Source organism: Lacerta agilis, chromosome 8 (genome assembly GCF_009819535.1).
Source record: "Lacerta agilis isolate rLacAgi1 chromosome 8, rLacAgi1.pri, whole genome shotgun sequence".
Classification (NCBI taxonomy): Eukaryota; Metazoa; Chordata; class Lepidosauria; order Squamata; family Lacertidae; genus Lacerta; species Lacerta agilis.
In genome coordinates, this window is record NC_046319.1 from 9,473,401 (window position 1) to 9,489,744 (window position 16,344).

The 16,344-nt window shown below is 46.8% G+C and overlaps 1 protein-coding gene across 5 annotated transcripts in view; it reads right to left on the reverse strand.

The window, feature by feature from the left end:
* The window catches only part of USP48 (ubiquitin specific peptidase 48), a 37,409-nt gene extending 31,656 nt beyond the window's left edge, over positions 1–5,753 (reverse strand). Inside the window, exons 1-6 of one of the 5 annotated variants that reach the window (XR_004427259.1) lie at positions 5,570–5,753; positions 3,992–4,112; positions 2,538–2,694; positions 1,821–1,948; positions 1,339–1,463; positions 638–746 (exon numbers count right to left, since the gene is read on the reverse strand). Coding sequence is in view for 4 of the 5 variants with exons in the window: in XM_033159389.1 (XP_033015280.1) it covers positions 638–746; positions 1,339–1,463; positions 1,821–1,948; positions 2,538–2,694; positions 3,992–4,112; positions 5,570–5,703 (774 nt within the window). In the remaining variant the exon portion in view is untranslated. Of the gene's footprint in view, positions 1–637; positions 747–1,338; positions 1,464–1,809; positions 1,949–2,537; positions 2,695–3,991; positions 4,113–5,569 lie in introns of those variants that run through there. The other 4 variants (XM_033159389.1, XM_033159390.1, XM_033159391.1 and 1 more) reach the window with 4 other exon arrangements.
* Between the last annotated feature and the right edge of the window lie 10,591 nt (positions 5,754–16,344).

Genomic DNA, 16,344 nt, shown 5'->3' on the forward strand with positions numbered 1-16,344 from the left:
ATCCTGAATCCATGCATGGAAAGAGTGTCAAGGATGCCTAGGGGTATTCTGGGAACAGCCTCTACAGCAGGAGACCGAAATTTGGGGGCTGTCGCTTGATACGCAGAAGCTGAAACCAAACTGTCTATATCTGGGGAGAGTAAACAAAGCAGGACCCTTCTTATCTCCTTTTTCAGAAAATTTCCTAATCAATTTATTCTCTTTGCATACGACTTTGAGGCTTTTAAAGAATAATAAAGCGGTGTATAAATTTCATGAAATAAACTTTTTATATATTAAAAAACCCTCAAACAAAAAATAAACACCAGTATATTAATAATCATATTTCAACCTATTAAAACGGTATTTACAATGTTGCTAATTTGACAGAGACCACATTTAAGATTATCCTTCTGAGGCAGCCTGTTGGAATTAATTTTTATAAAAGCTCCATAGGCACATAAATCCACAAAGGACCAACCAATTAAATGACATATGCAGCAATTAGGGCCAACTAAGATCAATCCCTTCTGTTCAGACCCTACCCAAACTAAGTTTGAGATAAAGCAAAGAGCAACCCAAAGGAAATTGGCCTCAAACCATAATGGGCTGGAGGATGAAAGTGACAAGGAGAAAACTCCCAAGGAAGAGTTGATACCTTCAGAAACTCTGTGATGCAGTCCGATAGTTGCTTGTGGCCCTGGATGTTCAACTCAAGCTCATAAAATTTTGATATAAGTTTGGACTCTCTGCCACACTGGTTGCAGCTGGGGAAGAGGAAAAAACACCACTGAAGACTACCTCAAGAAGAATTACTTCTTCAGAAATCACGGATATCATTATTTATTAAATTTATTGGTCACTTTTTTCTCATGGCAGCTAAAAGTAACTTACAGTATTTGAAGCAAAAACCACACACACACACGAACCAACATTTTTTAAAAAAATAACAATTCTGTTTTCCAAAAACTACTATAAAAACATCCTATCCATGCAAAAAGACCATATACCGGTATATTGTTAAAACCCAAAGACCTGATTAAAAAGAAATGTTTTTGCACGGAGCCTAAAACAGTGGTGCCAGGCAAGCTTGCCTGGTAAAAGCATTCCACAAATGGGGAGCCACCACTGAAAAGGACCTGATCTCATGTTGCCGCCCTCTGGACCTCCCATGGAGGGGGCACATTAAGAAGGGCTAGGAAGACAATAGTAGGGTCTTGGTTGGTTCATATGTAGGGAGATGGTCCTTGAGGTATTGGGGTCCTAAGCCACACAAGAATTTATAGGTCAAAATCAGCACTTTGAATTGGGAATAAACAAAGCTAAAGCACCAAAAGACTAAGAAGAGCAGAAACTTACACTGTGACGTAGGCATACTCTCCGCAAAACTGCTTCTGGACAATGTCTCGCACATCTGGGTTTTTCTGTGAGGTTAGGGTATCCTCCAACAGGGACATGAACAGCTTGGAAAACTCCTGAGCATCCTAGGAGAACAGTACAGTCGCAAAGGCAGCATTGATAACAAGGGTAAATCAACAAACAAAATAAATGAAGAGGGTGCTTAGCTCTTTTGTATACGTTATAGCTCTTTTAAAGAGGAGGCAAAGCAACCACCAGCATCCCTCATTGTATCAATTCGGGGATGGCACTGCACCTCAGCCATGTACAAGGAAATTAAAAATAGAACAGGGCCATCCTCTTTGGTGGCAAAACATCCCTGGTTCAGCTCAGCTTAGGGAACTGCGGCTTAGCATTACAGAGGACAAGCGGATTGATGTGCAGCTGCTTCCGCAGAAAGAGCAAGGCAAAACACGCGCTCACACGCACGCCCCGAACGTTACCTGTTGCTGACCTGTGTCCAAACCCAGCGCTTTAACAAACCCTGATGGATCGATATAGCGCCTCTTGCTGTTCTGCAGCAAAGCAAACAAGTACTGGAGGTGCTCGCATATGTTCTTGGGGTCATAATCTATCAAAAGGCAAGAGGAGATTTACCCACCATGACGCATATACTCATATTGACAATGGTCACACACACCCCGCACACACTCTGTTAGAAAAGACCTCCCCCACATTGCTACACATTGGGGCGGTTATACACAGCATATCATCTGCTGGCAACTGCAAAACTCACAAAATGTGCCTTTCTGAATAACAATTTAAAAAACTAAACCCTTTCAGAAAGGGATGGTTTTCTCTTCATTTAGATTTCCTTTCTGTCGAGATTTGTTTGCGACTCTGCTGCTGCTTAGATACTCTGGTGCCTATGAGAATCGATTGTGGTCTCTAGAGGCTGATTCACTGCCTCTGCTCAGGATATACAGCATGACTTTCAGCAAAACTCTCCTCTCTCAAACTCTATCCCTTATCTGTAAAATGGGAACAAGTGCCCAGGCAGCGCTGCTAGAATAAGAGGACCACAAAAGCCAATAGCTGTGTAAGGAGATAAAACATCAGGACACAGTAGCAGCCTCCAAGCAGACGAAGCCTTGTCAGAGCAAATCAAAAGCAAACTGCCCATGTGCTAGTGAGCAGTGGGAAAAGTCTGACCAACTTACTTTTGTTTGATGCGATGCCCTCTGCTGTCACGTACTCAGGGCGGGCAATTGGACACAAGTAGAGCGCCTGGCGAAGCTCCAAATTCAAGAACCACATCTGCAGAAAAGTGTTGACGTAGCAGGTGGCACCCAGGTTTGTGAGGCCCACAAAGGCATTCTGTGAGGGGAAGGGGAAACACACAACAGAGATATGACCAAGCAGGTCACAAGGGCAGCCCTCTGCCAACCAGGTGCCCTCCAGATGTTTTGGACTCCAACTCCCGTCAGTCCCAGGATCACGCAGCCAACACTGACTGGAGTTAATGGGAGTTGTGCTCCAAAACATCTGGACGGCGCCCAGCAGGCAAACCACCAAGTGATTACCTCCACAATGTTAACCAAGAGCCTCCAGAAGATGATGGCAGAGAGGTCCTTTCAAGACAATATATCCTGCCTTTAGTGCACTTGACCTGTGTAATAATTCTTGGTTTGGGGGTTGAATTTGTAGGACTTCACAGCAGGGATGGGGAACATCTGTGGTCCCCCAAGAGCCTCAGTAAGCATAGCCAATGGTCAGAGATGACCGGAGTTGGGAGTCCAACTACAGCAAACTAATGCCCGGGGGCCCGATACGGCCCAATCGCCTTCTAAATACGGCCCGCAGACGGTCCAGGAATCAGCATGTTTTTACATGAGTAGAATGTGTCCTTTTATTTAAAATGCATCTCTGGGTTATTTGTGGGGCCTGCCTGGTGTTTTTACATGAGTAGAATGTGTGCTTTTATTTAAAATGCATCTCTGGGTTATTTGTGGGGCATAGGAATTCCTTCATTCCCCCCCCCCCAAAAAATATAGTCCGCCCCCCCACAAGGTCTGAGGGACTGTGGACCGGGCCCCCTGCTGAAAAAGTTTGCTGACCCCTGAACTACCGGCACCCCAACCTTGGTTTACAGGGAGGTTCATTGTTCCTCTTTATTCAACTATTACATTTTTAACATGCTTCTCCACTGACTTTCCATAAAATGCCCGAGATGTCTAACATTTAAACAAACATAGCAGGATAAAAGAAAAGTCAATAAAATCCAAACAAATTAATGAGGAAGAAATAACAAAACATTTTTACAAGCATCCTGGTACATGTGAGGGCTCATTCAAGGGTATTTTTCTCTGCAGAAAGAGAAATAGATTGAGAATAGATTGAGATGAAACAGTCAGATAAAGCTCTGCTTGCAGTACTTGGTCCCTCTTATTGAGAGCTACTTCACGGAACTGGCAAAGGAACTTTACAGCTACCACTAAGAAACCTCTATCAGTTCTGACACAACAGCCAGGACCACAAAGAAAATTTCAAGCCTTCCTATTCTATAAACCAGAATCAAGTTGAGGATGCATCTTAGGGCAAATAATCCTCCTTCACACAGACTTCAGGGCCAGCACATGAACCCTGGGGTGCCAGGAGACCATAGTAGCATTACCTTTTTTCTCCTCTCGAAATTTGGATCGTCAATATTGTGAAAGGTGTTTTCATCTATCTCCCCCAGCCAGATGTGCTCACCAATTCCTACCAGGCAGTTTGGGTTTCCTCGGCAGTTTCGCCTGCAAAAGCAAAAAGCAGCAGGACCTGAATCCAATATTCTGACCCCATCACATTGCTATCATCTAAAGCCAACCAAGACCACTTATGTCCTGATGCCACCTGTGTGACTTCCAGCACTTAGTCGCAGCTTACGAGCCCCACCAACCACAGAGGAGTCCTGAAGTAACTGCAGATAGAGTGTCAGTGTTGATGATGCTCCCTGACATGTTTCAAACTTCCCCCTACAAATTTCAACAAAAAGGACAACTTCTGCACATTCCCCGCATTGTCTAGCTGTCAGTTTCTGTACTGCTTTTGCTGAAAAGTGCTTGTAAATCAGAATTGCTAAAAGGGGTTATTATTTCTTGCATTCCTATCATGTCTTTTCTCCAGAGAACTCAAAGTGGTTTAATTGGTTCTCTCTATCCTCTTTAGTCCGCATAACAACCCTGTGAGGTAGTTAAGCTGAAAGGAACGGACTGGCCCCCAAGGCCAACTGGTGAGCTTCATGATTGAGTAGGGATTTGAACCCTGGTCCCTCAGGTCTTAGTTTGACATAGTACTATATCACACTGGGTTAAATAACACAGAGGTTGCAAGTACAGTGGTGCCTCGCTAGACGAAAATAATTCGTTCTGCGAGTGTCTTCGTAGAGCGATTTTTTCGTCTTGCGAAGCACCAATGCAAAACCACTAGTTTTCGCTTAAAAAAAAACAAAAATCGTCTTGCGAGGCAGCCCCATTGACTTTTTCGTCTTGCGGGGCAGCCTTCCGCTAGCGAATGCCTTTTGTCTAGCGAGTTTTTCGTCTAGCGAGGCATTCGTCTAGCGGGGCACCACTGTATATCAGTTTCAGATGAAACCACTTAACTTGCCTCCTGTATCAGGCAAAAGAGAGGTTTACGGGCCCAAGCAGCCTCTAACAACCTTCCATAAACCGGACCTGTCCTTTTTATTTAAATTAGAATGGAAGTTAAAGACAAACTATGTGTAACTGTACCTCCTTCCATTCCCATCTAGTCACCCTGATGCTTAATAGATCATCTGCTTTTAATTATATGGTGCACATAAACTCACACAAAAGACAAAAGCCCCACCCTTGAGTTCACAATTGAAAGGAGGGAATAGAGGAGAGAAAAGAGTTCAGAAAAATGTAGTGTTGGAGTTCTTCACACACCAACAATCTCAGTGAGGGTCCCTGACATTGAAGAAGCAGAAAATGGGAACTATACAGCTCAGTATTGCCTACTCTGACTGGCTGCAATGGGTCCCCAGGGTTTCAATTTAGGGAGCCTCTTTTTAGCCCTACCCAGAGAATAAGGCGAGCGGGTATTGAACCTGGGGGCTCCTGCATGCAGTGCAGGTGCCCTGCCATTGACTTGCAGTACAAAAGGCTGATTTCCAGGGCGACGCCGACGCCGCCCTGTGGTTCCCCCGGGGGCCCAGCCCAAACCCAGCCTGCCGGTCCCTGAGGCTTACCTGCAGGCTCCGCGCTGACAGGACTCCAGGCCGACGCGGTATGCCGCCTCGATGTGCTCCTGGGTCACGGCCTCGGGGGGCACCGTCTCCGTCCAGCGCCAGGCCGCCTTCTCCAGTTGCAGCCGAGGAGCCATCCCAAGCGCTGCTCCACGACCCCTGAGGGGGGGGGGTGGAGGAAAGGCAAGAGGTAGGGAGGGAGGGAGGGCGACCAGGAAGCGGAAGCGGGCTGGACGCCCCAGGAAGTGGAACCGGTCTCTCCCTGAGCGACGCGAAGGGCCCAAAGCAGGGCGGGGTGCTGGGGAAGCTGTTAGCCGCGCCCCGGCGCTCGGCTGTGACGTCAGACGCAACGGCATCGCCGCGCCGCAACGAAGGGGAAAAAAGCGGCGCAGCTGCGCGGGGATTGGCTACTTCCAATCCGGTTGGGGGCGGGGTTACTTTCGGAGGCTGCCGGTGATTGATCTCCCTCTTGCTCCTCCCCCGTCGCTTCCTTTTCTTGGCTCCACCCACTTTTCGAGGCGGGGTTTCTCTCCCCCAACCCACCTCGTAGTAACAAGCACTGACGTAGGCACGAGGAGCAGGGGAGCGGCTTTTTAAAAAACAACAACGAAGGAAAATACACACACGCGATCGAAGGCCGTTAATTTTTCCGCGCGTGCGCAGTCTCGTCCCTCACGGGGAGGACCAATAATCCCCACAATGCATTGCGGTTTCCTCAGAAATGCCTGGCTCCCTATGAAGGCATGAAAAGGAAGAAAGCAAAATAACAATAAAATCAGAGTCTTGTAGAAGGGAAAATCAGAAAAAAGAGAATACTGGAAATTCCTGAGGGAAACAGTGAACTATTCCCCAAATCAAACTACCACCATGATGGCAGCCATTTTGGTACTGTTCTCCTTTCCAGGACCTATTTGCCATTTAGCGTCACTCGATTCCTTCCTGCATCCCACACTGCTGATGACTGTTATACGCAAATTTGGGGTTGGCTTTTGTATCTCAAACACCCACCAAGGGATTCGGTGTCGCCTGTTGGACAAATTTGCCCCAGGGATCTTCCCCAGAGGTAGCCAATTGCTCTGTGAGAAGAAGGGAATCGACACCAAGATCAGGCAAAACCACAAGTTGTTTATTCTCGAGACAGCCCTGCACGGGCAACTCCCCAGCTCATGCTGCAAAGAGGGAGGGTACCATCCTGTTTACATCAAAAGTTATAAAAAAATTGCAGTTTACAGGTCCTCCTATTACAGTACATATATATATGTACCCCCACTGTTAGATACATCCTATGTTCATGCTGATTAGCTTTAGCTCCACCCGGGGCGGTTTGACTAATATTCATAGCCCCTTTTAAGCATGTGCAAAAGCTTTCTAACTGTTCTCCATTTTTCCTCGTGATTCTGAGTCACCCCCACACTAATCCCTTATAGGGCAGACTTTTTCTTATTACAGTACCTTTTGGCTACTCAGTAATTTCTATACTTAACATATTACGTATTACCACAAGTTTCCTTTTTCTTTGCAATGCAAGCAGTTACAACAGCAAGGCGAGGCGTGGTCATTTCTGCTAAGCTTTTTCTTATCCATTTATCCCACATCCCCTAAGTCCGTTATTGTTCAGAGAAGAATTAATGGAGGCAGGAACCAGTAGAAGAACATGGTACCCCAAGAGTGTCTCTCATTTTGCCTCTCAGCAAGCTTGGGTGCAAAACAGCAGTCAGTCACAGCTCCGGGTCTCTCAGTGCAGCCTCCTCCCGCCATCACCGCATGGAGTTTGGCAAATGTTATAAAAATTAGGTTCAACCCCAGAAAGGAGTCCACAAACCGGGGGGGAGAGCCTTAGTAGGGCTCCCCTCCTCTCAAGAGCACTTATGAATAAATAGAGACGATACAGAATCTCCCAAAGCAAGGCAATAGCCCTTTATTTGTTACTGCTGCAGCAGGGTGTCTTGCAAGCAAAAGACCCCCAACAAAGGCACACAAGCTCCTATATAGACTTTTGAAATTGCCCCCCTCCAGCTCAAGACCACCCCTCCATACATTAGAATTACATCAAAAATTGGGAGGGTCTGGTAGCAGTGATCTGAGCATCTTGGACCCTGCCCCCATGTCTCCTCTTGCCCTCCACCAAAAACCCATCAAGTGAAACAAAAGATATTTACATTTCCCTATTTCCCAGCCAAGTTAATCACACCCTTTTGTCTGGCACTCAGGTATCAGGATGCCAGAGATTATCACTCAGGCAGAGGGCTGCTGAGTAGCTGGAGGGGCAACCCGCCCCCCTTTTGTTCCTGAGACAAAGAAATACTTGGTCAGTTGGGAGTCAGAATGGAGTGAGGCCTGTGGCCTTATTTGTTTTGGTACATTAATAACAATATATATAAATAAAATACCTTAAAATTCTTACAACACCTACTTCCTCCTCCTTGTTTCCATAACACCTTTTGATTTCAAAAAGGACACATTTTCCTGTTTACTCTTTGGAGCAGAGCAGAAGGATAGCTTTCTGCATTGCCAATTGGCGTTCATACCCCCATTGCAGACCCTCCAAGTGCCCCTAATTTCCCACTGTTACCAGAGAATTGGCCATTATGTTGTTACAGTGGTACCTTGGTTCTCAAACTTAATCCATTCCGGAAGTCCATTCCAAAACCAAAGCGTTCCCAAACCAAGGCGTACTTTCCTATAGAAAGTAATGCAAAATGGATGAATCCATTCCAGACTTTTAAAAACAACCCCTAAAACAGCAATTTAACATGAATCTTACTATTTAACAAGACCATTGATCCATAAAATGAAAGCAGTAAACAATGTACTGCAGTCACACAATCAGTAGCTGAACTGGGTTCATCACAGTCACAGAAACAAAACAAAAAAGCCACAAAAACGCAAAATAAATAGCAAAAACAGACAGACCTCAGTGTAACACTCAAAACAGAAGTGTGGCACTCAAAATGGATGTGTGGCGCTCAAAATGGAAGTGTGGCGCTCAAAATGGAAGTGTGGCACTCAAAATGGAAGCGTGGCACTCAAAATGGAAGCGTGGCACTCAAAACGGAGCACGCTTGACTTCCGAAAAACGTTCGCAAACCTGAACACTTCTGGGTTTGCAGTGTTTGGGTTCCAAGTTGTTTACCAAGGAGTTTGAGAACGAAGGTACCACTGTATAAGAAAAATACCTCTAATTCCCTTATGGGGTTATCTAGATCCTGCATAGAGTCCCTCAGATCTCTCTCAGTCGAAGAGGAAGCAGTGGCCAACCGGAGTATATTGAAAGCAAAGCGGCTAGTACAGTGGTACCTCGGGTTAAGAGCTTTGCTTCAGGATGAGAACAGAAATCGTGCGGCCACATTGAGAGGCCCCATTAGCTAAAGTGGTACCTCAGGTTAAGAACAGTTTCAGGTTAAGAATGGACCTCCAGAACCATTTAAGTTCTTAACCCGAGGTACCACTGTATTTATCTCCCACCTTCCAGCCCCATGAACTGAAGCAAAATTAAATGAAAGAAAGAGGAATACTGACAAAAAATGCACTGTGACTGTTGTAAAGAGAAAATGCCTGAGGAGAATAAGGGAGAAAGGAGAATGCTCAAGGGAGAAGTTTTTCTGAAGTAAAAATGAGAGAAAGCAGAAGCCTGAGGGAAGGAGAGGGAGGCATTAATTGTATCTGACTGAAGGGAAAATCTAAGGAAAGAAAAGGCTGAGAATATGGAACTGAGGGGAAGTATTGGAAAACGAGAATTTTTGTGTGTGTGGACAGTGCCGGATTTATGTATAAGCTAAACAAGCTATAGTTAGGGCCCCACTCTCTTGCCCACCTCCAAAATTTCACTTAATATACTTATTTTAATTGTATTTCAGTCCAACAATTACTTTTGTTATAAGAAAAAAAAACTGCTCCTTTTCCCTTATGGGGTACCCCAGAGCCCATATATATTACTTAAGTGGGTTCCCTATCGGTAGGAGAAAATAACAGAGGCCAACCAGAGAATATTGAGAAGCAAAGCAAATCTTTATTAAACTGTTGTAACAGGGTCCCCACTCACACCACATTACAGGAGGGAGGAGGAACCCAGAACAATGGTGTGCAAGGCCTTCTAGAGACTTTTGAAACTGCCCACCTTGTAGCTCAATACCCCCCCCCCATCATACATACTTCAAAGAAAGAGGTGGTCTCCAGCAGAAATCCTGTTGGCCAGGATATCTGTTAATGGTCACTGATTGCTTTACCTGGACAGCCTGGCCATTATTTTGTGATGGTAAATACTTTAATTGCTTCCCTGTACTTATGTATGAGTTTGCCTTGTACATTTATGAGCGTTTATTTTATATTTGGCACCTTAGAATTCTTATAACACATAGATCTCTATTTTTGGAGAGAGGGTGGTATGGGGTTGAGGGCAGATGAGATGGAGCTGCTTGGCAGTGGGTGCGTCGTATGCACAAAGCCTCCCCTTCAATATACCCAGTCCCACCTTCTTCAGTTACTAGTTACTTGGGTTTGGGGCTAAGTCCATTATGAGTGCAGGCAGGAACCATTCAAAGCAAGGCAGATCTTAATTTTACTGTGTCTCACCATACATGTTGCATGGAAGTGAGGATCCAGGACGAATGTGTGTAACAACTTCTTTAGAAATTAGAAGACTTTAGAAACTGCCCAACACCTTAGCCCAGAGGTTGCCAACTTTTTTGAGTCAATGGCTCCCTTGACCAACTACATTCTTTCCGTGGCACCCCTATGGGGCTCAGGAGAGCTGGCAGCCTCTCGTCCTTTTTCGAACTCCTTCCCTTGTGGAGTGTTGCCTCTTCTCTCCCCTCTCCTTAGGAATCCTCTGGACACCCGCAGCTGCTGCCCCTTCCCTAGAGAGGTGCCTCCTCATGCTGCCGCACGGGGGCCTGGGAAGCACCCCCTGGCCAGCTCCAGAGGCACCATTCACCTGGGGAGCTTGTAGCCAGAGCTGCTGCAACAAACAGCTGTGCAAGCCTTTGGAAGGCAGAGATGCAAGAAGGCATGGGGGGGGGAGAAAGAGGGACAGAGGCCAGTGTTGCTCGCAGCACCCTTGACCATTATTCCATGACAACCTGTTTAAGCCTCTCCCTCCCTATTGTATCCTGAGTGGATACAATAAGACTGTTTTTGAGTGTTTGTGCTCCCAGATTTAACTTGTCCAGTCTTACATTCAAAGCTTCTGTGACCAGTTTTACCACATAACCAGCACTTTATATCTCTTCCCCCAGTATAATTAGATTTATTTTATTTTCCCTCAGAGGTACGGGTGTTAGTTTGGCCCATGTCAATAGGGCTTTTTGAGTGTGGTATGTTTCCATTTTTTATTACTGTGGAAGAACTTCCTCTTGAAGTTGGTTTCTGGAGATTCCCCACAATTATCGGCAATTCTCGGACCATCTAATCCATTGTCCCTAATTTCATTAATTTGGTCAGCTAAAACTCTTGGATGGTTTTTAGGATTTCTTTCCTTGACCAGATATTTCAGCTCCCCCGTTATGGTTGTATAAAATTGCTCCAAAGCAATAACCTCTCTGATCTTTTGAATTGAATCCGCACCCTCCTGCTCTAGCCATTTTTTGAGGTAATTTGTAATTTTTGCTCCCAGCTGAGCATACTTTCTTCCCTCAACTTTGTCACGCTCTTGAATTTTTTTCTTAGTTGTTCTGAGGTGATTCCAAACCTCGTATAAATTAATTGTTTAAACATATCAAAGTCTGTTGACTGTTCCTCTGTCATTTGGGCATATATTTCTGCTAATGCTCCACTAATTCTAGCCCTTAAGATCACCATTTTCTCCTCATCCTTCACTTGGAAATCTTTACAGGCTCTCTCAAATAATATCAGAAAAGCCTCTGGGCTATCCTTCTCCTTAAACTCAGGGAAACACTTTAAATCTATCTTCACTTGTGTTTGGCTACTGGTGTTATTACTATTATTTAGATTCTCCATGGCTGCTAATTCTAGTTTCCTCATTTCCAACTGAAATTGCATTCTTTCACTCTCACTTTGCAGCTCAGCTTTAATTCTTTCCCTTTCACTTTCTTGCTAAGCTCTAATTCTTTCTCTTTCCAATTCCAATTTATATTGTTGTTCTAGTTTCCATTTTTCAAACTCTACAGAGAACCTTGGTTCCTCTGTCTCAGATGGCATATTAGTAACTTCTTCTAGGATTTGCTCTTCCCTCTGAGGAGTCCCATTCTCCTCTCCTTCAGAGCTATCATGAGTTGCTTCCCTCACAGGGTTTCTTAACTTCTTGGGTGGCATATCGTGTGATTGAGGATTGACAGTTAAATTAACAAAATAGGAGAAATCTCCTCTCAGCACTGTTCTCTCTGGCTAGGCTTCCAGGTGTATTGATTAATTCCAGCCGCTTCCACCAGATTTGTGGCGACTAGGCACAACAATCTAAATATCCTTCCACGGGTGTATTGATGTATCCCACCACTGCTGCCATCACACAGGGTCCCCAGACCTTTCACAGTCTATTGATCCCTGTTCCACAACCAACTGCCCCAACAAACTGCTTCAACCAACCCTCCACCAACTGCCTAAATCCCCCCTTCTATGCTGGGTTTCAAAGCCCCTAAGCTCCTCCGCCGGCTTTTCATTGGTCAGCCTATGGTCAGCCATTAACCATTTTCTCACTCCTGCACAGTCATATATTCCCCAGTAATGGGCAAACGCCACACCTGAGAACAATCCCTCCCTCCTACTGCATAAGTCCACCTCCTTGGCCCTCACCTTGGCCACCTCATCCTCATCTTCCAGGTGAATGAGGACGACGACCAGTTCATTAATGGCTTCTTCTGTTGTTGTTATGGGAAGCCTTTGGTCTCTCACCCAGGCCCAAAGCAGCCCCAGATTTTGGATGGCTGATGCCCGGACAGAGTCTTCCTCCTGTAGGCAGAAAACATCAGAGGCTGTGTTTCTCATCAGATCAGTTTCCTTTTGCCTGCCCACTGGGGTGTTTTGAGGGTGCTCAGCCCCCTAACCTCCTCCTGGGGGAGAATGGGGGCAGGGGGGACTCTCCCCCCTGTGTTTTCCAGGCAGGCTTCTAAGAGAAGGTGCTCCAGAGGAACACCCTCCTGAAGCCAGAACATCTCCGCTGCATGCCAGTCTAAACACCATCCTTTCTCTTCCAAAGCATTCCTCCTCCACCCTGTGTGTTGTCATGTGTTCCCTAATACTCACATGGGCAGCCAGACCACAGTAGGTTGCCGCCAGCATCTTCAGGTCTTGCTCTCCCAGCTCCCTAGAGAGGTAGGCTTGGTCTACCAGCTCTATCAACTCTGGGAGGACATCATCTTCTGCATCAGGGAGGGAATCCAGCAGCGACAGCTGCAGAAGCGAAGGGTCCTACACAAAAGAGAGAATCTTTTCAAAGGTCTGAAAAGCCCCACGCCTTTTCTTTTAGAACAGGCCCTTCAGCATTCTGTCAGCAAAAGTGTGCTGGGCCATGATTAGAATCAAGATCTGTACCCTCTCCCTCCCTCCCTCTGAGCATCACTTGCCATGTCCGAGTCCAGAAGCAGGGATATCCCTCTGGCGCTAAGCTTCCGGACTTGCAGGTGGTCATGTTCCAGCCAGGTGAGGAGCTGCTCCAGTGTATCCTTACAGGGATAAGACCTGAAGACTGCAGCTGAGCAGCTAAAGAGGCCCAAAGACAAAGAAACTCTTCAGTGATGAGAGGTTGAGGCAGGTTCTCCTTTTATCCACCATTTGCAGTTCTGCACAGAGCAAACCCACTGAAGTGAATGGACCAAAGTTTGTCATGTACATCAAATCTAATGGGTCTATTCTGAGGAGCACTAAAACAGGCAACAGTCCTTAGGCTCAAAGTAGCCTTGACATAAGCCACAAAATATGGAAGGTAAACACAGCTGCAAGGTCCAAATTCTAATGGAGGCTGGTTGGGGAACCAAGGACACAAAAGGAGCAGAAGAAACCAAGCTGCAGAAACCAAGCCAGGGCCTCCTTGCACCCATTTCCTCCTGCATCAGTCCCCCTCACCTCGATGTAGATAGCTGCCGCTACTTGTGGCACTCCGGCAAACTCCTGGTCCTCGAGAGCAGTGGTGTTGCTTTCCACCATGGGAGGGATCCACCAGCGTCGCTTTCCGACAGCTCTGAAACGGAGAACCAGATTTTGCTAAGGAAGGGAGAGATACCGCAGCAAGCAAACAGGGGCACAGTCCGATCCTGTGCCTTGAGCTCCGTTTGCCAGACCATTGGGGAAGGTCGCCGTGTTCTTCCTCTTACCTCACCATGGCAGACAACCCCTGGCTGAAATTCTCTGGGCAGAAAAGTTGGTCAACCATGGTCACCTCTACTTGCTCTCCAGTGGTGCCAAGAAGGAGGTGCAGAACTTCCTTAGCCCCTCTGTAACCAAAGCAAGGCCATGATCACCAGGAGGGTCATTGCCACCCACTAAAATTCCTTCCCCATTCTTGCACCCTAGCAGCTGCCTGAAGGAGAGCCTCCCTTGGAAAACCAAGCTGGACTGGAAAGCCCCAGAGGTTGAAGGGGAAAGGACTCCATTGGCCCCTTTGCAACACACTACTCACCCGAGGAATTCCTGGTCGTAGTGGAAGTTGCCTCCCCTACACCAAAGCGGAGATTCGTCTTCTCTCCCACCATTGCAGACACCTTACCTCCACTGCTTTGCCGCCAAACTGCTTGATGAATTCTTGCAGTAAGTGGGAGATGTCCAAGGGGTTGAAGCTGCTCTCGACAACCAGGTCGCTGGCCAGGAAGCACATGGCCTCCAAGAGCTGGTCCGCAGGGAGAAAGGCGCCAAAGACCTGAAGCAAGAGTGGGAGGTCAGAGATGCCCACAGGGCAGGGCTGGGGAGCAGAAAGCCCAGGTGCTTTCTCTGCGGAACCCAGAACATGTGGCTTGAGAGACTGTTGTGCCTTGTGTGACAGCGACTTACCCTGGCAAGAGAGTAGCAGTCATTGATGAATAATTCAGGAACCAGTCCTCCGGTGGAATTGAGGACCTTCTGAGCTCTGCTGATGAGTGTTTGGTTCCTTGATGTTCGTGCCAGCGTCTCTGCAAAGGAAAGCCTATGGGTTAGTTCGGGTCTTGCTCACCAGACCCCATTCCATGATGCATTTTTCCAGTCTTACCTTCTTTGCGCCGCAGGATGGGCAGAAGATGGCAGAAGGCCTCTGCTGCCTGCACTCCGGGTCTGGATCCAATGCACACAGACAGGAAGTAGCCACCAGTTGCCCAAGGGAGGGTGCAGGAAGCACTACTGATGGCTGAGAAGAAACCCAGAGAAGGGACTGATAAGAGAAGCAACCCATCACCATTTTTCATATAACATTTTTATTAAAATCTTCAAAACATTCCAAAACATTTAGTATCCTTGACAGAAAAAAATCAATTCCTTTTTGACACCCCACTCCTATTTTCCTGATTTTTTACCTCTTTTTACTTCTTTTAGCAGCTATTTTACTCACTAGGATTCGTTCTGCTTTGGCCCAGCTCTGTTCTCAAAATTGGGTATGTGCTGGCATGCCTGATTGTCCCTTGGTCACCTTGCAGGGTGGGCCTAGAAGGGGCAGCCGGAAGGCCTTGACAGCCCTGCATGGTTGCAATGCTTCCCTTCAGTAACTCACATATTCCTGGATCTTCTGCAGGAGGGCAGAAAGATCTCGGAGCGCCTTCCTTCGGACCATCTTCTTCCCACTCTTCATTGTGGTGGTGACATCCGTCAGCCTGGCCTTCAGCTGGTCCTTGCTGAAGCCTTCGGGAGGAACATCAGCCGCATCCGGAGAACCTGTGGTTGGGATGCTGAGGGGAGAGAGAAGTAACACTTGTGTAAAAAGGTTTTATTGCCTCCCCTCCTTTCAAAGACCCCAAGCACCACCACCATAGAAATGGACAGGGGGGGTGTCTTTTGAAAGCAATTGATAATTTTTTTTGGGGGGGGGTTAGCATCGCATTACCTTGGAGAAAGATCCTCCCCATCTTCCAGGCTGATTTCCAATATCTCATCCTCGTCGAAATCAATTCCCTGTCCATGAGAAAAGAGACACAGGAAGTCAGAATGTGAATAATGGATCAGACCCATTCATGTTTTTGTGTTGATCAGGAAAGTGCAGGCAAGGTAGTTGGGAAACAAACTGAAAATCTCTGTCCTCCATTTCCTTAGAGACCTTATTCATCCATCAATTTAGAGCATTTGTACCCCTCTCTTAAGCCAAAAAGTCTCCAAAAGAGCCTTCCATGAAATCAAATGCAAGAAACTCCCGAATGGCAGACTTCTGTTGTAATAAACAATCTGACCAACAGAAATACAACACACAAGGAAAGGGGGCGAGGAGTGAAGAGGAAAATACAACTCAAAAGCTCAGGCCCCAGGATCTGGAATGCTGTTCTCCTCTCTCCCACTGAGGCAGCCTGATGAAATGGCTGCCGCCAGATGACAGTTGGGGGAAGAGGAGGCCTGAGGGAGCTGGCCTGTCTCAGCAGAGGCCATGGCTCTGTTTCTCATCCGTCCTTCCTCCAGGAGCAGAGCTCCGCCAGGCTCCTGTCTCTCCCTCACCTGCACCTGGGAGCAGCCCTTCCCTGTGATGGACTCTGTGGACAGGTGGGCAGCAGGGCTCCCTGCCTCAGCTCTGCAGAAAAACCAGATCCATCCGAAATCCCTTTCCCCTCCACTGGGCCAACCGCACGTGCTCTCTTTTCTTCTTCTGTTTTTCCCTTCCCTTCCAAATTATAGTACAACATAACATCCAGCATGTAGAAAGAGAAATGAAGCCTCTC